This window comes from Mesocricetus auratus, unplaced genomic scaffold (genome assembly GCF_017639785.1).
Source record: "Mesocricetus auratus isolate SY011 unplaced genomic scaffold, BCM_Maur_2.0 Super-Scaffold_100014, whole genome shotgun sequence".
NCBI lineage: Eukaryota > Metazoa > Chordata > Mammalia > Rodentia > Cricetidae > Mesocricetus > Mesocricetus auratus.
In genome coordinates, this window is record NW_024429197.1 from 5,156,344 (window position 1) to 5,184,067 (window position 27,724).

The following is a 27,724-nucleotide window of genomic DNA, read 5'->3' on the forward strand; positions in this document are numbered from 1 at the left end:
GCTCAGCCGAAACCGCATATCCTCGGGGCTCCAGTCCTGGGAGCCTCCAGGTCTCTGGTGTCGCGCAGGGACACACCCCGGGGGAGGAGCCACCTCTCCTGGCCAGCGCAGACAGACCGCCAGCTCCAGTTCCCTCTCCTCTGCTGCAGCCAGCACACCCATCCCGGACCGGACCGACATGGCCCAGGAACGCCCCTCCTGTGCCGTGGAGCCCGAGCACGTCCAGCGCTTGCTACTGTCCTCTCGTGAGGCCAAGAAGTCAGCCTACTGCCCCTACAGTCGCTTCCCTGTAGGAGCTGCCCTGCTCACCGGGGACGGGAGGATCTTCTCTGGTAAGGGCTGGCGCCGTGGCCCCCTCCCTGGCAACCTGGATGGGGCCCAGGTACAAGTGGAGAGGGGAGCAACGCCGTCCCCTCCTTCCTGGGCCTCTCCGGCCTCCTGCCCAGGCTGTGTGGCAACTCAACTGTTGTTCTACACAGTGGTTCTCTGTTCTTAGAAGTCTGAGATGGGGAAGGGAGTTTGCAGGTGAGGCTGGAGGAAGAGTTCAAAACCAATACCCCCCACGACCTGCAGGGCAGGAGAGGATTAACTTCAGAATGTCCTGCGTGCCTGGTATTCACCTGTTCATCTGTAAATTCTTCCTCTAACCTCCTAACCTGGGTTAGATCCATTTTTTTGATGAAGAAGCTGAAGCCAAGAGACGGGTCTTAAGTCACAGGAAGCCCCGGTGATGGCACCTAGGGCTGGAGGCCCCCAAAGCCTCCCTTCCTGTACACTGGGGTGCTGGGGATGGCTGGTGAGGAATGGGCATCTGGTGTAGTGTCTAGGAGAGGATCCAGGCATGGTCTGGGTGGCCAGCAGTCTGCACTGAGTTAACACGGGTCTGCCCTGAGCTCATGTTCTTTAGTTTCTGGTTTTATAGACACTCACCTAGGCCAGGGTGGCTGCAGCTGGTGGTGGGGTGCTTGCTCACATGCACAAGGGTCTGGGTTTATGGGGAGGGTAAGAGGAGAGGAAAGGGAAAAAAGAGAACGAGGGAGGGAGGGAGGGAGGGAGGGAGGATGGATCTTGGTAAACTTAGGAACACTCCAGTAGGGATATGTCGTGAACAGGAGGCAACTACAGTGCCCCTTTGTATGTCTTGTTGACCGAGGTTCTGTGGTGTCCTGAATCACCTGGGTGTTGTGTGACACTTTTCCTTGGGAGGCACAACACACGTCTATTCACACACCCCCCATGGAGCCCAAGACAGCCCTGAGTGCAGATACCTCCAAAGTCCAACTCAGTGAACCAATGAGTTTTACTGGGGTTACTTACAGGAATATGGGTGTGGGGTCACTTACAGGCGCAGAAATGACTCAAAGACAGTTGCATCCCCAGGGCCACCCCAGCATGGCGACAGCTCACAAAGCTGGGAACCTGGAGCACACTGCACAGCCTGCAGGCAGCTCCACAGGTTGGAGTGTCCTTTTCATGTGGCTTGCTGGTTTTAAACCTCTTGCAGGCAGCTGGTCTGGTCTCAGAGTCTTCTTTGCAACTCAGCTTCCTTCGCCTGGGAGAGAGTCTCATTTTTTTACTGTTTGCTCTGGCAGGGGGAGGCCTAGCTAATCTGGTTGGTTTCAGGGACTTCCAGATGGGGTTTATGGAGGACATGAGCACATGCATGGCTTGGGCCAGGACTGTGGGAAGAGGAAGAAGAGGAAAGAGATCTGGGGTGATGTGCCAGTCAGTAAAGTGCTGATCTCCAGAGCTTACATAAAAAGTTAGGCTTGGTGGCACTCACTTGTCATGCCAGTGCTGGGTGGATGGAGACAGATGGACCTGGGGGCTCTCTGGCCAGATAGCCTAGCCTGATTGGCAAGTGCTAAGTCACTGAGAACAAAGAACAAGGTGGACGGTGTCTGAGGAATGACAGCTGAAGTTGACCCGTTCTGGCCTTGGCCTCTATACAAATGCATGGGTACACACACACACACACACACACACACACACACACACACACACACACACACACACACACACGGCAGTGAGAGATACAGGATGGAATGAAAAAGAAGACTTTGGCCCAGGAATTTTCAGCCAAGAGGAGCAGGGGAATGATAAGGTAAATGGCAAAAGGCAGAGCTGGTTTGTGCTGGGGACAAGGTGACCAGGGACCAAGAGCAAAGATAGGAGCTACAGCAGAGTGAGGAGTGCCCTGTTAACTGTGTGGGAGAGCTCTTAAAATCTCACAGCCAGTGCAGGAGGGAGGCAGGTGAGTGCCTGCTTTCTCTTGTTGGTGACAAACTTGCAGGGTGGCTCCAATTTCAGGGCAGGCTGACCCAGGAACTCAGGTGCCAGGCCATTCTGTTTTTTAAGACAGGGTTTCACTGTGCAACAGCCCTGGCTGTCCTGGAACTTGCCCTGTAGACCAGGCTGGCCTCAAACACCCGCTTCTGCCTCCAAGCGCTGGGATTAAAGGTGTGTCCCACTACACCCGGCGTGCCACACGTCGTTCCTATGATGGGTGCTGTTTGCTTTCTGTTGCCTGGCAGATGGGCCTCTACCCACTAGAGGACAAGGGTGCAGGCAGCCTCTGCTCCTCATTCTTACAGCCATTGCACCCCACTTTAAATCTCAGCCCAAACTCAGGCTCCTTGGGCAGACCCTTGCTGCAGGGTGGATGTGCAGAAATGTTACCACTGACCTGAGAGCAGTCCTTTTGTCTACTGGGATGCAGAAGTCACAAGCAGACCAGGAGGGACACTCTTTCAGCTCGGTAGTGCTGGGTCCTCTAGTGCCCAAAGCTTGTGGTATGCACAGACACAAGGGCTTAGCACTCCAAGTCTGGAAAACTTAAAACTCGTGCTCCCCAACCCGGAACTCAGAGACTTAGAGTTTCAGGCGCTCACATGGGAGGCACGCGGCTCTGGGCTTTGATTGCCCGTAGCCTGGCTGGTGCTCAGCAGCCAGTGAGTTCCATTGTGGCACCCTGGGCCTTCAAGGCTTATCCACTTCTTAGGGCTCTGAAGCCTGGGGCAGGCATTACGTTTCCTCATTGTCCATGCCCCCTGGGAACTTTGGCCACCTTTTTGTGCCTAGTGTCACTGCCCCCACCGTTTTGTTGTCTTCTCTTTGCATTACTAGCTCATCTTGCTCTACCTGTGATAGCAAGTCTCTACCTGCCATAAAGACAGCAAGTAGGCAGGAAAAGAAAAAGACCCCTCCACAGGAGCCTTTTAGGGACAGAGACAGGAGGAGGTGGGTATTTCATAGGTGTGGCATGCAAATTGAAACACACCAACCACAGTCACTTCAGGTTTTATCAAGAACAAAGTCAACCCTTCCATCTGTCAATCACAAGCCTTCCTGAGTCATCAAGGGAGTGTCCCTCTGAACCCTGCAGAGCAGGCAGAGGTGGGTCACTGGAGTAGCTGTAGGTGGGGGTTCAGGGGCAGGTGTGTCCAAGCTTCTGACATTACAGATGAATGTTGTCATTTACATAACAAAACACACAAATCTCCCTCTTTCTCTCTTTGGTTTTTCAAGACAGGGTTTCATTGTGTAGCCCTGTCTGTCTGTCCTGGAACTCACAGAGATCTACTCCACTCCCCTCCTCTCCCTAGTGCTGGCACTCAAGGCTTGTGCCACCATCACCTAGCCCAAAAAATTTTTTTAAGATTTATTTTTAATTGTGTGTATGTGTCTGTCTGTCTGTGTCTTTTGTGTGTCTACGGGTCTGTGTGTGGGTATGAACACGTGAGTGCAATTGCCCAGAGGTCAGAAGGCATTGGATCCCTTAGACCTAGGGTTACAGGAGGGTGTGAGCATCCTGAAGTGCGTGCTGGGAACTAAACTCTAGTTCTCTACAAGAGTGGTACATACTTTTAGCCCCTGGGCCATTGCTTCAGCCCCCCCGAATCTCATAATGCTGTAAAAGGTTATAGTTTTGTGTTGGGCTTCCATCCTTACTATCCTTGGCTGCATATAACTGCATGCTGCCCACAGGCTGTAGGTTGGATGTGTTTGAAAGTTCACTGAGGCGTGTCTGACCTGTAGTAAAGGTTTCTAGCTGTGGAACGTGACCTGAGGCAGGAGTCCTGCCTTCAATAGGAGTGGTTAGGATAGACTTTGTGGCTAGGGTGCATGTTTTCTCTGAAAGAAGGGAAGGTCTGAGCTGGGCAGTGGTGGTGCACACCTTTAATCCCAGCACTCAGGAGGCAGAATCAGGTGGATCTCTTGAGTTAGAGGCCCCCGTGGTCTACAGAGTGAGTTTTACGGTAGCTAAGGCTACACAGAAAATCTTGTCTCAAAAAACAAAAACAAAAATAAAACAACAACAGAAAAAGTGTTTGTGTGGTGTGTACGAATGTTTTTATATGTGTTCAGGTGTGTCTGGAGGCCTCAGGCAGACATTAGAAGTCTCCCTCCATCCCTGTCCCCCTTACTCACTGGGGGCAAGGTATCACACTTGAACCCAGAACTCACAGAACCCAGAGCTCACCTCTCTGGTCTAGCTTGCTTGTTCCGGAGTTCTCGTTTCTACTTTCTGAGTGGGTGCTGACTCCACCTGCCATTTACCCTGCTGCTGGGGATTCGAATTCTGGTTCTCATGCTTTTTCCTTGTTGCTGTATTTTTTTGTTTTGTTTTTTCAAGACAAGGTTTCTCCGTATAGTTTTGAAGCCTGTCCTGGCACTCACTCTGTAGACCAGGCTGGCCTCGATCTCACATAGATCCGCCTTCCTCTGACTCATAAGCGCTGGGATTAAAGGTGTGCACCACCACCGCCCAGCTGGTCCTCATGCTTGCACTAATGCTTTCTTTAGGCACCAAATCATTTCCCCAGACATTAAAAGTATTTAGCCTCTGCCCCAGTGACCTAGGCCCCTCCAAGTGTCTCTGAAGGAACAGAATTCTGCACAGAGGTGAACAAATGGAAGACATTAGCGGAAGTACCAGATGTTTTTCCTGATGACAGAAGTGGGGCCAGGTGCATACATGGAGGGCTTGAGGGGAGGGAGTCCCGAAGCAACCAGAGGAAACTGTGTAACATCGTGGGGTGAGTAGAGAGATCAGGGAGCAGAAAGGGCACAGCCCACTCGAGACACTGAGTTTGTAATTTCCAGCAGGATGTGTCTGCTCAGCTCCATGACAGGCTTCAATAAACAGAAGACCAGGCTCTCAGCAGCTTCCGATGCACAAGAAGGTGTCATCCCACGTAATTCAAAAGCAAGCCTGCCTGCTGACAGTAAGGCTGTCAGCACCTCAGAGTAACAGTTGCCCCCTACCCTGGCAGGGCCGTGTACCCCTCACAGGTGGGCCACCCGGCATGGTAATTGACGGCTACAATTGTGCAGCAGCGGTGCACCAACTGCAACCTTCTGCATGCTGGTGAGGAGAGTGAGACAGACGGACAGGAAGAGCTGGGGTGGGATGGACACAGGACAGCAGGAAGGAGAAATGGGTAGGCTGGGGAAACGGAATCCATCCTCACTCACATGCGGAGGAGGCTCCACCAGCGTCCTGGAAGGCCAGGTGAACCTGGGTAAAGGAGAAGCCTGGAGGACCACTCAGAGCCCTAGGCATATTCCAGGAAGTGTCTCTGCCCTCCTATGCTCCAGGTGATGAGACCACTCGCCACAGCACCAGAAAGGGTCTCGGGACAATGCCCAATGAGGACTTGACTGCCAACTTTTTGCAGGCACCACCTAAGCCAGTGGCTCTCAACACTCCTAACTCCGTGACCCCCTAATACAGTTCCTCAGATTGTGGTGACCCCAAACCATAAAATTGTTCTCGTTGCTACTTCACAACTGTAATTTTGCCACTGTTATGAGCTGTAATGTAAACATTTGTGTTTTCCAATGGTCTTAGGTGACCCCTGTGAAAGAATCTTTTGACCCCCAATGGGGTCATGAACTACAGGTTGAAAACTACTGTTGTAAAGACTGGAGAGTCGTACTTTTTTGTTGTTGTTGTTTTTGTTTTTCAAAACAGGGTTTTTCTGTATTGCTTTGGAGGCTGTCCTGGAACTAGCTCTTGTAGACCAGGCTGGCCTTGAACTCACAGAGATCCGCTTGCTTCTGCTGGGATTAAAGGCGTGCACCACCACCGCCCACCCGAGTTGTCCTTCTTTAGTGTGTGTGAGACCTTGGGACATTACTGTCCCTCTCCTTTACTCACCACCATTTAGAAAAGAAGCAACTTTGCCAGATGGAGATGAAAGCTAGGAAAATTCTGAGCCTAAATTCAGTCTCCAGCACCCATGATAAACGGCCGGCTTAGTGGTACATGCCTGAAATCCCAGTGCTGGAGACACCTAGGCAGACAGATCCCTAGAGGTCATAGACCAACCTGTTTATCAAAACAAGATTGTGGGTCTTTCAGGAAGTGTGTGTGTGTGTGTGTGTGTGTGTGTGTGTGTGTGTGTGTGGTGTGTGATTTGGAAGTTAAAATTATGGAGTTTTCTAGAAGCCCTGAATGAAGTTATTTCCATTTCAGAAATCTAGCTGTCTGAGTTGGGCACTCTACTTGCTCAACACTAATGAATCATTTTAACTCAGGTTGCTGTAGCAAAAGGCCACAGGCTGGGGAACATCAGCAATGCTCATCAAGTCTCACAGTAGTCAAGTCCAAGGTGAACATGCCAGCAGATTTAGTTCTCTGGAGGATCAGCTTCCAGTCTTGGCTACCTTCTCTTAATGTCCTTGCACGCCAGGAGAGAGCAATCGCTAGTGTCTTCTAGGGCAGGTTATGGGGATATCCTCCACTCTCCCATCATGGGAGCACCACCCTCAAAACTTCATACAGATCTTGTCACTTGCCAAGACCTCTCCTGTTTACTCCATTACAATGCCAATGGGGCATTGTTGGTGCACACCTTTAATCCCAGCACTCGGGAGTCAGAGGCAGGAGGATCTCTGTGAGTTCCAGGCCAGTCTGGTCTACAGAGGGAGTTCCAGGACAGCCAGGGCTATACAATGAAACCCTGTCTCAATCCCCTTCCCCCCCCCAAAAAAAATGCTGGTTAGGGCTTCAACAGGGGAATCAGGGAGGTGTGTACACATTCAGGCTGTGATAGTAGCCAAGAACCTTGCTGTTCCTGAACCCTGGACACTACCACAACAACACAGACCAAGACTGTCCTCACAAAACTCACAATAGAGTTAGGTAACAGGGGATGTGTTTCCACCAAGAAGCGCCATGAAGAAAGTTAGAGCTGGGTGGGAGATAGAAGATGGAGGAAGCAAAGTAGCAGTTTGGGGAGGGTTGTCAGGGAAGACTTCTGCCAAAGCTGAGTACGGGAGACGCTGATCTGGTATCCCAGGACAGAAGGATAGCACATAGAGTGAAGGTGTTAACTGTCTTTATCTTGGGTTCCAGTAGCCGTTTCACATGTTAACAATCGTGTGTTCATGGGCTGGAGAGATGGCTCACCAGTTAAGAGCACATACTGTTGTTGCAAAGATATTTGGGTCCCAGCACCCCCATCAGGTGACTCACAGCCACCTGTAACACTAGCTCCAGGGGATCCAATGCCTCTGAATTTTCTGACACCTACATGTGTGTGCACATACTCCCCCAGGGCAGCTGTACACACATGCACATACCCACATACATACATGTTATTTTTTAAAAGTAAGATAAAATCTAAAAAAATATTAATTGGTAGAGTGTTCTGGAAGTGTATCTTGGTCAGTAGAGTGCCTCTTTGCCTAGTGTGTGCCAAGCCCTGGGTTTGATCCCCAGCACCACACATATACACACCTCAAAAACAAACTCAGGAGGGAGGTGGTGGTGTGACTCTTTTCCTGGGAAAATATAACACACATCTACTGACCCCAGATAGGGAGCCCATGACAGACCAAAGCACAGATACCACCGAAGTCTAACTTGATATGGCTAATGAGTTTAACTGGGGTTACAGGAATATGGGTGAGGGGTTACTTACTGGAGCAGAAATGACTCAAAGACAGCTGCATCACCAAAGCCTATGCCAGTGTAGCTGACAGATCACAAAGCTGGAAACCTGGAGTGCACTGCACATCTTGTACAGGGTTCCACAGGTTGAAGAGCATCCTTTATGGGTGGTTCAGTTGGTCTAAACCTCTTCTAGGCAGCTCCATTTGTCTGAGAAGGATTCTCAGCATTCTTTGCTCTTTACTCTTGGAGGGGGATGGGCCTAGTGAATCCTGTCAGTTTCAGGGAGTTCCTGAAGCTATTCTGAGATGTTTGCTTGCTTTCCAGGAGATTGCGATGTTTCAGTTTGGGAGGAAACCGCTACACAACTTAGGTAGGGGCAGGTTTTTGAGTAACCCTTGGCTCCTGACATAGTTTGAGGCTTGCTGGGCTATAACAGATCTTGTCTAAAAAAATAAAAAAGAAAGAAGAGAAAAAGGGAAAGCGAATGTAGGTGAGCAGAGCAGAGGTAGCTGGCTTTGTAGGCAGAGAAAGGCTGAAGCAGAAACAAAGCCTGGCTGGGCCTTTTCAGTTATTTTCCTGGAGAGATGCATTGCCCCTCGGTCTTGGATCACTGTAAGGAAATACCCGAGGCAGCTGACTTTAGAGTAAAGGTTTGTTTGTTGTGTAATTTCATATTTTATCCTAAGTTTAGCTGGGAAAAGGAAGGCGTTACTGGTCAAAAAACTTCACTATTCTGGGTTTTTTTTTTTTTGGTGAGAACTGTGATTCGGTGAAAGTTTGCTTTGGCTCCTAGCTCTGTAGGTCCCTGTCCAAGGTCCAGCAGTCCATGCTCTGGGCCTTTGTCCAGGGCTGTACACACAGCACAGCAGCTGCCCTGCTGTCCAGTAGCAACAAGAAAAACAGTTGGTTTCCCATAATCCCCAGTGAGGACCCTCCTCTACTGACCTAAGAAGCCCCCACAAGGTCACGCCTCTTACCAGGACACAGTGCCACCCTGGGCAGTACTCAGACTTTGGGGGAACACTCAACCTCTGAACCATAGCAGGTAAAAACCAAGACAATAGACAACAGAAAAATAAGTTACTCCAAGTTTGATTTCCTTCTTCTTTGTTTTTGAGATAGGGTTTCGTGAAGCCCAGGCTAACCTCCAACACGATATGTAGCTAAGGTTGGCCTTGCTGATCCTCTTGCCTCCATCCGCCAATTTCTGGGACTACAGATGTGTACTACATCTGCCTCTCCTGATTTCTAAGGTCAAATGAGAACTTAATTTTGATTTGGTGACATGGAACTTCTCCGCATGGGTGACATCATTTGAGGTTCAGTACCTAAAAGAGGGGGCTCCTTCCAAGACCCCAGACTAGGCACAAACCATACCCAAACACCTGTTTTCACAGAAAGATCCTTTATTAGGTGGGGAAGAAAGGTTAAAGTGGTTGCCTTCTGACTGAGGCAGAAAAACAGCAGCGAATGACCTTACAGGTGTAATTTTAAGAAGACAAACAGGGAGGCCTGTGTTAGAATGGGCTAGGGTGCAGTGGGTAAAGGAGATAGGGAATGAGCGAGAAGGGGATGGGGACAAGGGAGAGGGGCCGGGATATTTGTCCTGGAGAGACAAAGGACTGCCTCTGGATAGAGGGAGGGAGAACAGTGTGACCCATAGGCAAGTGGCTGCTTATAAAGGTAAAATGAGAAACCCTGTGTTAGGATTAAGTGTTTAATTTTAATTTGGCACGTTAATTAGGGGCTTTTGATTGCTGGACTTCAATACTTTAATAGCTGGACCTTGGTGGTCAACTTCAGGAGGAGGAAGTGGTCTAATAAGGGAAGAGACCTTTATGGCTTGCTTTAGGAATGTTCTCAGGGTCTCCCTGAGATGGGTGTTTGAGATCCTGAATCCCGGATGTATTCCTTGACTTCTTTATGCCTGCAGTGACTGAGATACACATGAACTCTTGTAGACTAAAGAAACGCATGAGCTCACATAACTGCACCGTGGAAGGAACTGGAAAATATCTTGGCCTTGGTCAACTGCGTAGGCAAAGAGCTCTCCTCATCTCCCATCCTGTAATGGTCCCTTCCAGAACAAATGGAAATACGGCCAGTCTCGGGGCTGTTTCAGGGCAGAACAGAAGGTCTACACAGAGAAGAACCCTGATTGGCCAGTTTGGGACCATGCTAGGCCATGTCATCTGCAGGCCAGCCAGTAGGAAAGCCGTGTGAAGAGACAGGCAGCTTCAGTTTGAATTACCTGCTGGAAATGAGGTAACCCTCGAAAATGGAGGAAGAAGAGCCTGAGAGATGATTCAGTCCATAAAGTACTTGCCATAGACTCGAGTTCAGCTCTCCAGCGCTCATGTAAAAAGCTAGCACAGCAGTGTGTATCCATTGTCGCAGATCAAGCCAGGCAAGGACAGGACAGCAGGACCCCTGGGGCCTGTTGGCCACCCAGACTAGATGAATTGATGAGCTCCATCCAGGTACAGTGAGAGATCCCGTTTTTGTTTATTTAATCACGCTACACTCTTACTTGCTGAGCCATCTCTCGCCCTTACCTTTATTTATTTATTGACGAGGACATGGGGATTGTGACCGGCAAGAACAAAGTTGATGGCAACAAATACAAACCCGGTAACTGCAGGAAGACGGTGCATATCTCTTCTCTGGCAGAGCAGGAGCGGGCTGCAGTCCAGGCATGTGGGCTGCCTTGCTCTGTTCTAGAAATAAGAACCCTGTCTAAGTGTTCCACCATACACACTGGAGTGTGCCCTCGCACACAGGTTCAAACTGGCACATTTTGATTGAGCCCTTTGCTGGACAAGGTGGTACATGCCCTTAATCCCAGGAGACAAAGGCAGAGTCCCACAGCTTGCACCACTTGGTTCTCTGCTTCAGTGGCCAATGAATTGAATAGTTTCCTGCCCCCGCTTCCCATCCATTAGCACAATACTGTGTGGAGTGGTAAATTGTGGATAACAGACTCTCCCGTTAGGTGGAAGGATGGGGAGGGAACCCAGTCACCAGCCATGGCAGCTAGTGAACCCCCAGACAGGAAGTGTGAGGTTTCCTGTCCTGGCACATTCCTTGTCTGTTGTCTGCTGGGGTCTCCAGCTTAGCTATCTGGGAGCCCCTCCCTTGGTCGTGTCGTCATTTGGGGACACATTTGCTGAGAGCATTGGGGAGCTGGAGGGATGGCTCAAAAGTTAAAAACACTGGCTGTTCTCATGGACCCTGGTTCAGTCCCCAGCACCCACATGATGGTTCACATTGTAACTCCAGTTCCAGTGGATCCAGTGCCTTCTTCTGGCTTCTGTGGGCACCAGACACATGCAGTGTTCATACATACACATAGGCAAAATATACACATAAAGTAAAAATGAGTAAAACTTAAAAAGCAATAGCATTCAGACCCATGACAAACCTTCCCACACCTTCCATCCCTTAGATCCAGACCTGAGGCTTCTATCTGATGTCTCCCTCTGCACACTGGGATGCAATCCGTATCTTCACACCAGGCAAGCACTGTGCTGCAGTCAGCTCTCCATTGACTTTGTCAAGCCTCAGCATCTCTCTTGGTCTTGACCTTGACGTTGACCTTGGGCTACTCACCGTCCCGTTTGCAATGCCTTTTGCTTGGGAACCAGGATGAGGCAATAGGGAAACAAAGACCTGAGCATTCTCGGAAAATCCACCCCACAGTGGACCCCAATGTCCCTCAGTGCTTCTGGACACATTGCCCCCTCCTTTCCAACTTTGTTGAAAACGGTGAGGCCCTCCCTGGCCTGGGTTGTGGGAGTGCCCTTCTCAGGGTTTCTATTGCTGTGATAAAGGCCATGACCAAAAGTAACCTGGGGAGGAAAGGGTCTGCTTTGCCCACATTTTCACTTCTTAGTTCACTGAGGGAAGCCAGAGCAGGAACTCAAGGCAGGAACTGGAGAAGAAGCCATGGGTGGGTTGATGGGCCAGGGGCTGCTGCTTACAGGCTTGCTCCTCATAGCTTGCTCAGCCTGCTTTCTTAAAGTACTCAAGGCCACCAGCCCACAGGTGGCACCACCCACAGTGAGCTTGGGCCCTCCCACATCAATCATCAATCAGGAAAATGCCCCACAGGCTTGCTGGTGTGGGCATTGTCTCAACTGAGGTTCCCTTTTCCCAGATGACTCTCTCTTGTGTCAAGTTGATACAAAAGAGGCACAGGGGCCGGGCGTTGGTGGCGCACGCCTTTAATCCCAGCACTCGGGAGGCAGAGGCAGGCGCATCTCTGTGAGTTCGAGGCCAGCCTGGACTACCAAGCGAGTTCCAGGACAGCCTCCAAAGCTACAGAGAAACCCTGTCTCGAAAAACCAAAAAAAAAAAAAAAAAAAAAAAAAAAGAGGCACAGGGAACCTCTCACAACATCCGCAGCAGGAAACAGTTCTGTCGCCTGTACTATTGGTCTCCTCTCTCCCCTCAGGGTGCAACATAGAAAATGCCTGCTACCCACTGGGTGTGTGCGCCGAGCGGACTGCCATCCAGAAGGCCATCTCGGAAGGGTACAAGGATTTCAGGGCTATTGCCATCTCCAGGTGAGTGGGATACGCCAGTTACTGCAAAATTCATCATTCCTCCACCTAACACACACACACACACACACACACACACACACACACACACACACACGCACGCACGCACGCACGCACGCACGCACGCACGCACGCGCAACTCATGCATTCATTCGCCAGACCCATATCTGTTGTATATGCTCTTGGCCGACAGGGGAAGGCCCTGGGGCTCAATGCTAGGGATAAGGAGGTAAATAAGAAATAGAGTCTGAGGCTGGGGACATGGTTCAGTTAGCAAAGTGCTTGCCTAGGATGCCAAGACCGTGGATTTGACCCCAGCATTGCATAAAACTCTGTAATCCCAGCACTCAGGAGATAGAGGCAGGAGGATCAGAAATTCAAGACCAGCCTTGGCTACATGAGACCTTGTCTCAAAAACTCAGCAGGGGTGGAGGTGGGGTGAAGAGACGACTCATAGCGAGCTTAATGCATGTGTTGAGGACTTGAGTTCAGAGCATGTGTTGAGGGCTTGAGTTCAGAGCATGTGCTTGAGGACTTGAGTTCAGAGCATGTGCTTGAGGACTTGAGTTCAGAGCATGTGCTTGAGGACTTGAGTTCAGAGCATGTGCTTGAGGACTTGAGTTCAGAGCATGTGCTTGAGGACTTGAGTTCAGAGCATGTGTTGAGGACTTGAGTTCAGATCTGAGCAAACCAGGTAGAGAGACAGCCGTGACGGTTTGCACCGGTGATCCCAGCACTGGGAAGGTGGGGACTGGCAGATCCCTGGAGCTGGCGGGCCAGCAGTCTAGTCAAAAGCGTGAGCTCCAGGTTCAGTGAGAGAATCTTTCAAAAAACAAGGTGGGGGCTGCAGAGGTGGCTGGGTAGTTAAAAGCACTGGCTGCTCTTGCAGAGAACCTGAGATTTGGTTCCCAGCACTGACATGGTAGCTTACAACCATCTGTTACTCCAATTCCATGGGATCCAGTGCATTCCTTAGGTCTCTGCAGACATGCACATGGTACATAGACATACATGCAGGCAAAATACGCATATACAACCAGCACACACCCTTAATCCCAGCACTCAGGAGGCAGAGGGAGGCGGATCTCCGGGAGTTCAAAACCAGCCTAGTCTACAAGAGCTAATTCCAGAACAGACTCCAAAGCTACACAGAGAAACCTGTCTTGAAAAACTAATATATATAATAAATTTAAAATACATATACACATATGTATATATACACATATATGCACAAACTATATATATATGTATGTTTATATATATGGCATATAGTAGCTGAGGAAGACATCTGGAGTTGACTTACAGCCTCCACACATGCATGCACACATTCCTGCATGCACACATACAGGCACACATACATACCCCCACACACACACAAGCACAAGGAAAAATAATAATAAGATAGAGGGACTCTATCAGTTGTAGTGCAACGGGAGACAGTCCAGAACTCCACTGGTAGCCTAAGGCCTCCCCTTGAACTTTTAGTAGTAAAACTAAATTCTTGACTATGCTGAGGTTTTAAAACAAGCCACTATGAAGTGGAATTGGAGTTTATTAAAAGACACTGAAAATGACCCTTAGGTTTATTTTATATATATAAGTGTTTGCATGAATGTAATATATGCCTGTGCATCACATGTGTGCCTAGTGCCTGAGGTCAGAAGAGGGCATCGGATCTCCTGGGACTGGAGTTACAGACACTTGTGATGCCCTGTGGGGTTGCTGGGAATCTAACCCAGGTCCTCTGCAATAACAAGTACTCTTAGCTGCTGAGCCACCTCTCCAGTCCTTTAAAATATGTTTTAAATGTATACTTTAAGCACGAAGGTTAATAGAAAGAGAGGTGCCCAAGGAAGAATGAGAGGCACTCAAGAGCTGGATGTGGGTTTCTCTGTGAACAAGGTTGACCTTGAACTCAGAGATCTGCCTGCTCTGGCTCCGGAGTGCTGGGACTCAAGGCTGTGCCACCTCTTCCCAGGAGGTGGGCTTCTCAAAGGAAATCTGTTTGCACTGTGTTGAGCCTGTGTTGGCTACATGAGGGATTTGGAAGCTTTGGGATCTCATCATTCACCTGGCTTCTAGGGGCTCCTCTTCCTCTAACTTTCTCTCTTTTCTTTTCCTTTTTTTGTTGTTTTGTTTGTTTGTTTGTTTTGAGACAAGGCCTCACTGTACAGCCCTAGCTGGCTACACAGTTATGAAATTCACTATAGACCAGGCTGACATGGAACTCACAGAGGCCCCTGCCTCCCTTAGGACTAGAGGTGTGAACCATGCCTGGCACAGTCTTGAATTTCCACTACTGAGAGGCTTCAACTAGATTCCTGAATGAGCAGCTTCTAACCCTTTTCATTTTCCTATAGTTTTCTGGTCTTTCTGTTCTACCTCAGACAGTGCCCTAGGGGTTAGCCTATAGAGCAGATAGACCCAGGATGGCGCTGCCACAGAAGGTATGTTTCTGTCCTGAACAGTAAGTATGACACAATCCTCCGGAAGTGCAGTAGAAAGACGTGACACAGAAACAGCCAGAGGACCTGAGGTTCACTTGATATAGACTCCCTTGCCACCACCCCACTTCTATAGACAAAAAGTAAACAAAATCCTGAGGCTTGAGAAGATAAGGACTTTCCTGGGAGTTCGTGGTAAAGCTGGGACAAAATGCACGTCTCAGAGTCGTAGTCCAGGGCACAGTCCACTGTGTAGTTCTGTGCCAGGAGGCCAGATACTGTTCCCTGCTTTCCTTAAGGGGGTCCAGCACCAGCTGCTCAGCTTTGCTAACTTCAGCAACCAGGTAAAGGAGCCAAAACCAAGGTCCAAAACCAAGCTGGGGCAGTGACCTGGTGACAGCCGGGTAAGCACTCTGCTTCAGGCTAACCCAACTCCAACTAGGATCCAGCTGGATAAGAATTCCAGTCAAGGGCTGGAGAGATGGCTGAGAGGTTAAGAACACTGGCTGCTCTTCCATTGGTCCTGAGTTCAATGCCCAGCGACCTCATGGTGGCTCACAAGCCTCTACAAAGAGATCTGGTGCCCTCTTATGACCTGCAGACATACATGCAGCCAGAACACGGTATACATAATAAATAAGTAAATAGACAAAACCTCCAGTCAGTGCTCTCTTGTACCCCAGATATGGTTGCTCTACCTCCCATGAGCCTCCTTCAAGGGGAGTGCAGTGGGGTCTTGTTGGCACTGGACGGAGACTGTGTGGTTAAGACCGAAGCCTCTGTGAATGGTCTCTTTACTGGTTTAAACCTTAACAATTTAACACTTTTGTGGTGAGCTGCACTTGGGTGCCCCTTTTGTACTGGCTAGGAGGGAAGTAACCTTGGCAAATTAAGGGTTGAGGAAACTGACACAGGAAATGGTGAACCCAGCCAGCAGAGCTGCAGGCCAAGCCTTGGTCTTTAGCAGTGTGGGCACAGACTCTGGAAGGGAGTTGCAGCCTGGTAGAGAAACAGGGGCTCTGAGAGCAAGGCTTACATGGTTTGTGCAACAGGGAGGATCCTCTGGCTTTTCCAAGACCCCATGCTTTGTCCCAGTCTGGCCTGGAGGGGGTCTGAGTGCCTGAGTATCATGTTGGAGTGACTGGAGCCAGGGATGCCCTTGAGAATCAAGGCAGTGATTCCCAGCTTTCTGTGGAGCTGAGGGCTGTCCAAGCTTCCCTTCGGCTCCCAGAGAATAAACGAGGCTGTGCTGGGAACATTTTGTGCAGCTGAGGACAGATCAGGATGTGCATTGCACTTTATGAAGAAGTGGGGAGAAATAACTCAATTTCAAAGCTGATCCAAGAAAGTAATGGTGTTCTGTGGAAGAGAAGCCAAAGCCAGCAGAATGGTGCAGTAGCCCGCTGGCTCTGTTAGCATTTGCCCAAGGAAAGGCTTTTTCCCCTGCCCATCAGCTGCTTTTAAATATGATTAACAGGGTTTTGCTATGATCAGCAGATGTCCTTACATAACACTACCTGCAGTTTCCAACATCCAACTGGCCTACTCTGGATTTTTAACCCATAACCATATACCCAGTCAACAATGCCGTCATTATCACACTACAGACATTAAACAGAGAGCATGGAGGAATGGGAAATGCTAGCCAGCTCTTATTAGCACAGAACGAGGCTGAGCAATCCAGTCCCCTCCCTGGAAACACAAAGGATGGAGATGCTGTGGGCTCTGGCAGAGCCAGGTGAGATTCTGGGGCCTCACTGGACTCCTAACCTGTGTCCTCAGCATCAGTAGGCTTCTGGCTTACCAAGCTGAGAATGACCCCAGTGTGTGACCAAGGTCTGCACAAACTGCAGGAACCCTTGATCACCAATAAAAAGAACCCAGGTGTGGTTTGAAAGAAAATGGCCCCCAAAGGGAATGGCACTATTAAGAGGCATTGCTTTGTTGAAGTAGGCATGGCCTTGTTGGAGGAAGTGTGTCACTGTGGGGGCGGGCTTTAAGCTCTCTTATGCTCAAGCTGTGCCCAGTGTCTCAGCTGACTTCCTGTTGTTGCCTGCAAGATGTAGGACTCTCGGCTACTTCTCCAGCCCCACATCTGCCTGCACACTGCCATGCTCCCCATATGATGATAATGAACCAAACCTCTGAACTATAAGTGAGCCACCCCAAGTAAATGTTTTCCTTTGTAAGACTTGCCGTGGTCATGGTGTCTGTTCACAGCAATAGAAACTAAGGCACCAGGGGTAGAGAATCAGGAAAGCATGTGGGAGATGTTTGGATGTAACTAGCATGTCTGAGGGGTAGTGCTCACTCTTGGCAAGAATGTTGAGTGACACTTAAAAGCCCCAGCTCCAGAGTCCCTGAGGCTGGGTTCTAATCATTCCCTACTGTCTACCTAAAGTGTTTAGAAGCCTCTGAACCTGGAATTTTATGTTATCTTATTTTATTTTATTTTTAGACTAAATCTTCATGTAAGCCAGGCTACCTTGAACTCACTTTGTAACTGAAATTCTAACCTTTCTGCCTTCACCTCCTGGGTGCTGGTATTGTGGGTGTGTGCTATCATTCCCACTCTAGGCGGTACTATGAATCAAATCCTGGCCTCTGTGCATTATTGTCAACCCCAACTTCAATCCCAGCCCTCAGCCTGTGTTTTTTTTAAAGATTTATTTATTTATTATGTATACAGTGTTCTGTCTGCATGTATCCCTGCAAGCCAGAAGAGAGTACCAAATCTCATTAAGGATGGTTGTGAGCCGGGCGTTGGTGGCGCACGCCTTTGATCCCAGCACTCGGGAGGCAGAGGCAGGCGGATCTCTGTGAGTTCGAGGCCAGCCTGGTCTACAAGAGCTAGTTCCAGGACAGCCTCCAAAGCCACAGAGAAACCCTGTCTCGAAAAAAAACAAAAAAAAACAAAAAAAAAAACAAAAAAAAAAGGATGGTTGTGAGCCATCATGTGGTTTCTGGGAATTGAACTCAGGACCTCTGGAAGAGCAGGTAGTGCTCTTAACCTCTGAGCCATCTCTCCAGTCCTCAGCCTGTTTTTTTGTTTAGTTTTGTTTTGGGTTTTTTTTTTTTGAGGGGGAATTGCTTTTTCAAGACAGGGGTTTTTTTTGTGTAACAGCCCTGGCTGTTCTGGAACTCATTCTGTAGACCAGACTGGCCTCAAACTCACAGAGATCCGCCTGCCTCTGCCTCCCGAGTGCTGGGATTAAAGGCTTGTACCACCAGGCCCAGCATCAGCCTGTTTTTTAAAGTGGTAAAAATCATGCGATGAACAATACGCCATTGCACTATCATCAGGCCACATGTAATGACTTCTGTGAACTCCCTAACACATAGTGAGTCAATGAGAACCGCATTTGTGAAGTTGTCCTTATGACTTCTGCAAGCTGCATGAAAAGCAAAGGCAGATGCATGGGTTCTGAGTTCAAATCCCGGTTCTGCCCCTGACTGGCCCTATGACCCTGAGTAAGTTATTTCTTTTGTGACCTCTAGCATGTGTGCAGGCTCTTTCAGGGTGTTGGGGGATTAAATGAGCTGGCTGGCTGGCTTCTCCCAAGAGCCTAAGCTTAACATTTGGCACTGCAGTGGAGAATAAAATGAGCCATTGTTCCCAGAGTTCCCGGATGCACTTTTGGTGGTTGAGACTAAAACTGAATCCATCTTCCTGGTAGGATGCAGGATTGATCCCCTGGAGACTCCTAACTCAGGTCACCTTGTCTAAGAGAAGAAATGACAGGGCCACATCACATAGGGTCTCACTGACTGTGGAAGGGAGGCTGAGTTCCATGGGCAACTTGCCCACACTCTGTCTTTTGTAACAGCATTTCCTGGCTGCTTTGTTCCTCTATCCAGGTGGTAAGGGCCCTGAAGGCAGGGGCACTCTGAGGGTCTCTTGTAGCTTCTTTTCCATGACTGCCTGGCTTAGAGCAGGCCCTGGGTCAGCACAGGAAAATGAAAACAAATTGTAAGACAGTCAAACCTTGTTAACACCTGCCACCCAGAAACTGCATGGGTTAACTTGATTCAGGTGCCCTGGATGGGGCCCCCATTCCCTTATATTCCCATGGGTTTTCTCCTGAAGCGGGAAGCCTTCTCAGGAAGAACCCTACCTTTTCAGAACCATTTTGCTTTATTTGCCAGGCACAATGGAGAATTCCTTTAATCCCAGCACTTGGGAGGCAGAGGCAGGTGGAGCTCTGTGAGTTCAAGGCCAGTCTGGTCTACAGAGTGAGTTCCAGGATAGCCAGAGCTATGGAGTGAGACAATGTCTCAAAAAATAAATACGTTAGATAGATAGATAAATAGATAGATAGACAGACAGACAGACAGACAGACAGATAGGTAGATAGATAGATAGATAGATAGGTAGATAGGTAGATAGACAGATAGATAGACAGACAGACAGATAGAATGAAAAGCAGAAAAATTCTTTGACGGGACCCTCAGATCAAGGTCAGTTATCACAGAATCCAAAAAGTAGCCTCTGACTGCTCTGTCCCCTGTCTTCGTCTGCCCCCACTTGGTCACTTGCTGACTGGCTCCTCCTCTCATCAGTCTAGAAAGTCCTGGTCACAGTGGGTTTGTGTGTCTTGTTCATTGTTGTCCCCCTAGTGCCAGTGGCAGTACATAGTAAGTGCTCAATAAATACTTGTCATCTGAAATGAGCCAGCACCTATAGAACCCTTTGTAGGGAATCTCAGCATGCTAGGCACTGGGGACATAGTACAATGGCTACTGTTAACACACAGTAAGATTAATCATCAACAACATAGAGCACGGGTATGTAATAAAGCGGTATGTGATAAAGTACTAAAATGATGAGAGATTGTGGACGGAAGAGAAGAGGTGTACAGAAATTAGCCCAGGCAATAACAAGATAGCACTCTGAGGCTTATAAAGCCCTGGGGCTGGGGATTTAGCTGACCTGGAAGAGTGTCTGTGTAGCATGCACGAAGCCATGGGGTCTGTCCCCAGCAATGCATAAAACCAGGCATGGCAGTGCTTGCCTGTAATGCATGAACTTGGGAGCCGGAGGCAGGAGGTCACAAAGTCAAGGTCATCATCAGCTATGTGGCAAGTCGGAGGCCAGCCTGGGCTACATAAGACCCTGTCTCAAAAATAAAGTTTGCACATCCCGTAGACATGTTATCTCACTTTGTTGAAATCCTGCCAAGTAGATGACATTGTTGCCTGCATGTTACAGACAAAGGAACAATCCCTGGATGACTTACAGTGACTCAGAGCCACACAGTGAGCAAACGGAGTTGACCAAGATTCAGCGTTTAAATCCCATGATCTTTTAGAGCAGTTGCAGAGCTGTGGGCTCAGAAGGGCAGGGATGGTGGCGCCAGGCACCAAGGCCCCTACAGTCAGATCTGTGTTTTCTAGGCACCATCCTTTGTCCTCTGTCTGAGCCGAAGGACTGCTCAAAGGGGACTGAATCCTCGCAAGCATCCCTGGCTGGAAGTGCGTGTCTTTCTCTGTGGCTCTCAGATGCCAGGAGCCCGTTTTCTTCTTTGATATACATTCCTGGCACTCTTCCACGCCCAGGGCCAGGCCTTTGTGTGTAATCACTCCCTTTTCTTTCTTTCTACAGACACTTTTACTTATGCGTGTTGTATGTATGTGTGTGTGCGAGCGTGTGCCCGTGAGTGTGCGCGTGAGCGAGTGTGTGCACATGCACGTGCGCTCCCAAGGAGGGACACGGGAAGGCTTCAGTTTCTCTAAGAGCCAGAGCCATAAGTGGTTGTGAGCTGCCCTGTGTGTGCTGGGACTCTGGTGCCCTGGAAAAGCCAAACATATTCATAACCACTGAGCCGTCTCCCCAGCCCCCACCCCACTTTTATTTCTCTAAAACACAGAACACCCCTTGGACTTCAGAATAGCCTTCTGTTAGTCATCTCACCAAACCTATGACCTCATCAATAAAACAGCTGTCCTGATACACGGCTCGTTCTGAAAATTAAACCTAATGACATAGTTAAGTGCCTGATACAGTAGTTTTTCACTAAGTGGGAATGCATGACTCTACTCTTCCTGTGAGGACCGGCTGATGCCACCTTCTGTGTGTGACATTGTCTCGCTCCGGTTGCAGGCTTTTTACTGTGCATTCTTAATGCGTTTTACTTAAAATAATAAGTCTAATTTTGTGTCACCTACTGGGACCAGCCTGCCTATGAAGGATAGAGAGAAGCTCTCCTTGTCCCCTGTGTCTTGGAGCGTGGGCGACAAGACAGCTAAGTGCCCCTTAAACATTTATGAGTGTACTGGTGAGGCCAGCGTTGCCACAGTGGCTTTGCTTTCGGGAGTGTGGCCAGCCGCCAAGTTGCCTTCCCAGCTTCCAGGACACAGTGATTCTGGGAATCAGGAGTTGTCTGATGGGGTATGACCTGGTTTGCAGCAGGACAGGGACTCTGTTTGTGAATCTCAGCATCAGCCAAAAGCCTTGTGACACACTGCCCTGAGTTGAGTCTTTGTTTCCCCAGTGACTTGCAAGAAGAGTTCATCTCTCCGTGTGGAGCCTGCCGACAAGTCATGAGAGAGGTAAGAACGTGGTTTCTCCCTGGAAAGCAAGCCTGAGATCTCCTAGGGGCCACAGCAGATTGCCAGGGTGGACAGTTACTGCCTGGAGTACTCAGCTGGCTGATTCCGATGGCCTTCCTGGGTTCACATGAGCTGATGGAAATGAGTCCCTCTGTAGCACAAATAGTAAAAACCCAGAGACAGATGTTGGGGTTCAAGCTGAAGATCAGAAAAGCAAAGCAGCCAGTCACTAGAGAGTTCATAATTCTACCAAGGCTGGGGCAATCCTGTCCTCAGCGCAACTGCAGACTGAACACACTGCACTCCAGTCTCCACCCACCGTATACTCCTCCTCTCTAGTGCTGGGATTAAAGGCGTGCACCACCACCGCCCAGTTTCTGTGACTAACTAGAGTGAGTGGCTGCTGGGATTGAAGGTGTGAGCCACCACTGTCTGGCCTCTATGGCTAACTAGTGTGGCTAGCTTTGCACTCTGATCTTCAGGCAAGCTTTATTTGTTAATCATAAACAAAACACACCACATCCCTCTTTGAACATACACATACTGACAACTCTGTTGTTGATGCCAGCCACTGAGCCAGCTCTGGGGATAAGCCAGGCCAGGCTCGCCCTCACTGAGCTTCGAGCAGCTGTATCAAAATACAGGAAAAGAAGTTGGGGGACAGAGGGGCAGCAGGGGACAAAGAACAACCAACTACAGCCTGCGGGCCAATCCCAGCATGCCTTTTGATTGTAGATAAGTCTGGTAGAGGCACAGCTATGCCCAGTTGCTGCTGTGTTGGTGTTGACCACTCTGGCCCCGCGGTAGCAGAGCTGAGCTGTTACAGAAAGGCCACATGGCCTGGGAAAACCAAAATACTTCCTATTTGTCCTTTGTCAGCAAAAGCTTCCCCACCTTCTGCTCCAGTGGCCATGAAGGTGACAGTCTAGTAGAAATATAAATCATGAGAAGCAATGAGACAGAGAGTTCTAGAGAAGGAGAATTCTAGACAGACAGATCAGCTGGATTCGCATGGACCTAGATGCTTGCTATGTGGTGATCAGGGGAAGCACAAAGGGCAGTAATGGCCGCGGGGAGCGATGGGATATAGGATCACGGGCTTGGACTGGGGCCGGGTCACGGCTGTGCCAGCCAGGGAACAGAGGGCACGTTTATCCCAAAATAAAGAGAACCGCCACGCTATGCACTTAAAAACGACAAAAAATGGCAAGTTTTACATACTGTGTATTTTACTACTGGTTTCGGAAAATCAAGAAAAGCAAGGCATGATAGCATGCACCTGTAATCACAGAACTCAGGAGTCGATGGGAAGTTTACTGCAAGCTTACAGCCAGCTTGGGCTATGTAGCAGATTCCAGGTCAGCTGTGGTTATCCAGCAAGATCCTGGCTCAAACCAAGAAATGAATAAACAACAAAATTGAAAATGGAGAGAGAGAGAGAGAGAGAGAGTAAAGGGGAATATGAGGCAAGTTTTAGTATTTATTTTTAATAGGTGTATGTGCCACGGCACCAATGTGGAGGTCAGAGTATGACTTTTGAAAGTCCATTCTCTTCTTCTACCATGTTGACCTCAGAGATTGGATTCGACAGCCAGGCTTGGCAGCAAGCCCCCTTGCCCGCTGAGCCATCTTGCTGTCCCTGGCAGGTTTTATAAAACATACCAATACGAGGCTTTGAGTTTGTTAACCGTGAAAACAAAAGGGTGGTTTGGATGGTGGGGTGGCTGGCTGGCTGGTTTTGCTGTCCTGGGGACGGATGGAACTCAGGGCCCAGTATGTACTAGACAAATTCTCTACATTGTGCCCATGCCTGACCATGGGTTCTCACTCAGGCCCAGTGGGAGCGTCTCGTGTTGATGTCGCATTGGGGGATGTCAGGAGGACTTAAGTATTCTCAAAGAAGCCCATGCACTCTAGGGTCTCCCCAAATGAAAGCCACAAGGCCACAGAGTCCCAAGCATGGTCCTTGAGCTGCAGCTTGCTGCGAGAATACTCAGAACCCGGCAGCTCCCTCAGCCCCACCTGAGCCCAGCCCACCTGATGACAGCTGTCACCATTTTTATCTCCGGTAGCATGAAAGGAGAGTGGCCAGCCCACGACGTGCCGATGGCAGCCAAGGCTGACTCCAGACTCCCTCTCGTCTCACTGCCTATGGCTCCTGGAGCCGCACCCTGGACCACTGTGCAGGAGAGCTTGTGGGGTTTTGCCACGGGGCAGGTGTGTGCTGCCTGTCCGGCGAGCATTCTCGTGGTGGGGCTCGTGCTGGTGGAGGGCAGTTTGGTTTATTTGTCTGCCTTGTGCTTCCCAGCCCTGCAGTTCACAGAGCTCGTCTCCCAAGTCCAGATGGAAAAGCCACCCCAGTGGCATTGAATTCCCAGAGCAAACTTCACCTCACCACAGAGGGGTGAGCACAGCTGCCCAGCACAGTGACTATGTCTAAGGAATCCACCAGCAAACGCCAAATCTCTGTCACCCAAGGCCCCAACTTGATCCACTTGCTTATGGTCATTTTCTCCAGAGAGAGACAGAGAGAGAGCATGCGCACAAATAAAAATATCTGGAGGGGAGAGGGAACATGAGACCAAATGTGAACAGTGTGCCATGAGGCCTGGGAACTGGGGACCTGGCATCTAAACCCTCCTACATCTACCTCACACCCATACCCTCAGGCACAGCCTGCCAAGCAGGAAAGTTCCTCCCTTGAAACCTTAATTCTGAAAACCCCAAAGACTGATAGTGTCTGGGAACAGCTTGGGGATCCAGACAGATGTGTGGAAGGACAGGAGGCCATGGACCAGCCTTGGCTGGCAACCCACACATCAGTCACAGTGCCACAGCCTCTGTAAACTGAGCACCTTCTGAATGCCAGCGTCTGTGAATCTCACCATGCCTGCCAGGGAGATGCTAGGTCTGTAGACTCTATCTCTATCACTGACTTAACTCTCTGCCTACCCACCCCTAGTACCCTTTCCTATCTCTAAAATACCCCATAGATGAAAACAGTGAGCCCCAGAGGACCCACAGCAAAGTCGGGTGTGGGAGAAAGTTCTGGAGACATGTTCATCTTTGCTGCTATATTAGCGACTTTCCTGTTACTGTGATAAAGATCAAAGCAATTTAAGAAAACCAATTATGTGGGGCTTACAGTTCCATAGGGTTAGGGTCCCTAATAGGAGGGACAGCAGAGGGACGGCAGATGTGGTGACTGGAGCTGAAAACTCACATCTAGAACAGTAAGCAGGAAACAGTGAGTGTGCTGGAAGCCATGGATTTTAAAACCCCAAAACCTGCTTTCAGTGGCACTTCCTCTAGTAAGGCCATGCTTCCTAAACCTCCCCAAATGGCCTCCCAACTGAGGACCAGGCATCCAATGCAACTTGCTTCCAGACCACTGCAGCTGGCTTGATACCACTTAGCCTCAGTTTCTTCAACAGTAAAGTAAACCCAGTGGGAGCAACCACCTCCACAGGTAGATAATGCTACAATGCAAGCATAGTATGTCGAGTGTCACCAAACAGACACGAACTCCTCCCGGAATGAGACACAGAGGTGAACCTGTAAGGGACAACAGATGTTAACTGTCATTGTCATTGCAGAAGGAAGCCTAGCTCAATGGAAGAGACTTTTGTTTTTATTGTATTTTGAATTAAGCCTATGCATCTGTGTGGGGATGTGTACATTCAAATACAGTTGCCCATGAAGGCCAGAAACCCCAGCTCTTCTGGAGCTGGAGTTACAGGAAATTGTGAGCTTCCCAGCAGAGGAGCTGGGAATCTAACTTGGCTCCTCTGCAAGAGCACTAATTGCTTTTAACCACTGAGCCATTTCTCCAGCCCAAGGCACAGGCATTCAACAGCTGCTGGGAAGATGGCTCGTTTGTGTGCAACCCTGAAGACCAGAGTTTGCATCCCCAGAAACCCACTTAACTGCAAGGTGGTCTAGGGAGATGCCTGCAGTCCTGGTCTTTGAAGGCAGAAACAGGATCCTCAGAGCAAACTGGCTGGCAGGACTAGCCCTGTGGGTGAGCTCTGGGTTTGATGGAGAGGCCCTGCCTCAGTGAATAACATGGAAGAGCCATGGAGGACGACTCAAGACCCAACCCTTGGGCTCCCACATGCATGAGCTCCCATGTATGCTCTCACACATATACTCACATGCATACCACACATACAGGAAAATGTATTAGTTTTACAAAGGTTTTGGGGGTGTCCTCTAGGGAATTCCCATGGTCCATTGACCACAGGCCATGCACTGTGCTGTTGACTGGTGGTACTCTTCCATTGATCCCTCCTCAGGCTCTGTGAACCAGGAGAGACACTGGGGCACAGAGGACCATTAGACAGAAAATCGTAGTCAGGGTCAAAGCCACGCCTTCCGTCGCCCTCAGTCCCCTAGCCTCTCTCACAGTTTTGCTCTCTTTTCCAGTTTGGCACCGACTGGGCCGTGTACATGACCAAGCCAGACGGCACGTATGTAATCAGGACAGTCCGGGAGCTGCTGCCAGCCTCATTTGGGCCTGAAGACCTGCAGAAGATTCACTGAAGGCTAGAGAATGCCTGCCTGCCTGTGTGGGTCTGGGTTCCCACCTGAGGGACAGGCCTTGGAAGATTTCATAGACATGCTGTCCCTGGCTGGGTCTGGAGACACCTGCCACATGGGTCCCAAATGCCTAGGCAAGGGCGACCTTGATTCCCACACCAGTCTCCCCAAGAGTGATGGAAGCTGTCACTCAGTCTGGGCCAAAGCCTGAATCCTCTTGAGGACTCAGGGCACTCCATCCTCTCCTCTCCCTCTTGCAGGCCCTGGCATTCCAGGCCTGGCCTGCCTCCCTGCCAGCCTTCCAAGGTTCTTCCAAGTCCTATTCTGTGTGCCTTTTCTGATTGTAAACACCACAGAACGTCCTGACTGAAAAGAACGTGTTTTTGCTCTTCATCCCCATGTGCAGCTCTCAGGGTGTGGCTCATCGCGCAGGGCGGTCTTAGCTGTCACCTTCAGTCAGAGGATGTGGGTGCTTCCCAGTGCACTTCTCCAAGCGGCATCTGAGGTCAGAGGCTCCTTACCCCTGTGTTCTTGGTCAGGAGACCCTTAGGCAGGGTTTGATTCCAGGGCTCACTTGCTATAGTGTGGACATGGGATGGAAGCTGGGTCGTTGGGGGTGTCCCTGAAGGATATGGAGGTATGCAGGCGTCTTCCTCCTCCTCGTTTCCTAGCTATGAGGTGAGCTGGTCTTTACCACACACTCATAGTGGTGTGCACCTCCCCAGCCAGAGGCTGAAAGTCAAGGGGCCCATGGACCAGACCCCCAAAACTGTAAGGCCGAATAAACCAGTCCTCTTCATAAGCTAATTCTCCCAGGTGTTTGTTACAGGTCGGAACGCTGACTGACACACCATTGCTGAGGCCGGTTTGGGCTCAGCAGAGACACGAGTCCTGGTGTCAACTGTAGTCAGACTTTTCTTTGGGCCATCAGCTCATAAATAACAACATGGAGACTTTATTATGAAAGCTTGGCCTTAGCTTAGGCTTGTTTCTAGCTAGCTCTTATAACTTAAATTAACCCATTTGTACTTATCTACATGCTGCCACGTGGCTTGTGGCTTTAACGTCTCCTCCTGCATGTCCTCTGTGCCCAACTGGCAACTTTTGGGCACCTAGATTCATCCTCCTCTTCCGTTCTCTCCCTGGAAGTCCCACCTATGCCTCCTGCTTAGCTATTGGCCATTCAGCCCTTTATTACACCAATCACAGCACTATGTCTTCAGTGTACAGATTCCCACAACAGCCCCCCACTGCCACAGCTGTGGTAACAGTGTAAGAGGAAGTGTGGGCAAGGAAGAAAAGGTCTCTCAGGACCCACTAAGTGCCACATGCTTTTGTACTACTCTCTGTTTTCAATGCTCAGTGGTTCTGGGAGCTGGCTGTCACCTCTTTTTAGGTCATGGGGCAGAGTAGCTGAGAGCTTGCTTGACAGCCAATGGCAGAAATTAGTAGAGAATCCAGATCCCTCAGGGTTTGATGGCAAACACCTTTAATACTGGCACTCTCGGGAGGCAGAGGAAGGCAGTGATCTGTGAGTTCGAGGCCAGCTGGGACTACATAGGGAGTTTAAGGCCAGTCAGGGTGACATAATAAGATCTGTCTCAGCCAAAAGAGAAAGGTCCAGATCCCTTGGCCCCACAGTGACCTGGAAGTTGTACACTCTGCTGAGGTTTTTGTCATGTATGAACTCACTGCACCCTCATTTATCAAACCCATAGGTGGTTTTG

At 49.6% G+C, this 27,724-nt stretch overlaps 1 protein-coding gene across 1 annotated transcript; it reads left to right on the forward strand.

Moving 5' to 3' along the window:
• On the forward strand, positions 1 to 26,799 carry Cda (cytidine deaminase). Its single transcript, XM_040756275.1, has 4 exons — positions 1 to 332; positions 12,357 to 12,468; positions 21,401 to 21,458; positions 25,884 to 26,799. Exons 1-4 carry the CDS (start codon positions 179 to 181, stop codon positions 25,998 to 26,000), a joined length of 441 nt encoding a protein of 146 aa, XP_040612209.1. The 5' UTR covers positions 1 to 178; the 3' UTR covers positions 26,001 to 26,799.
• Positions 26,800 to 27,724: the final 925 nt, after the last annotated feature.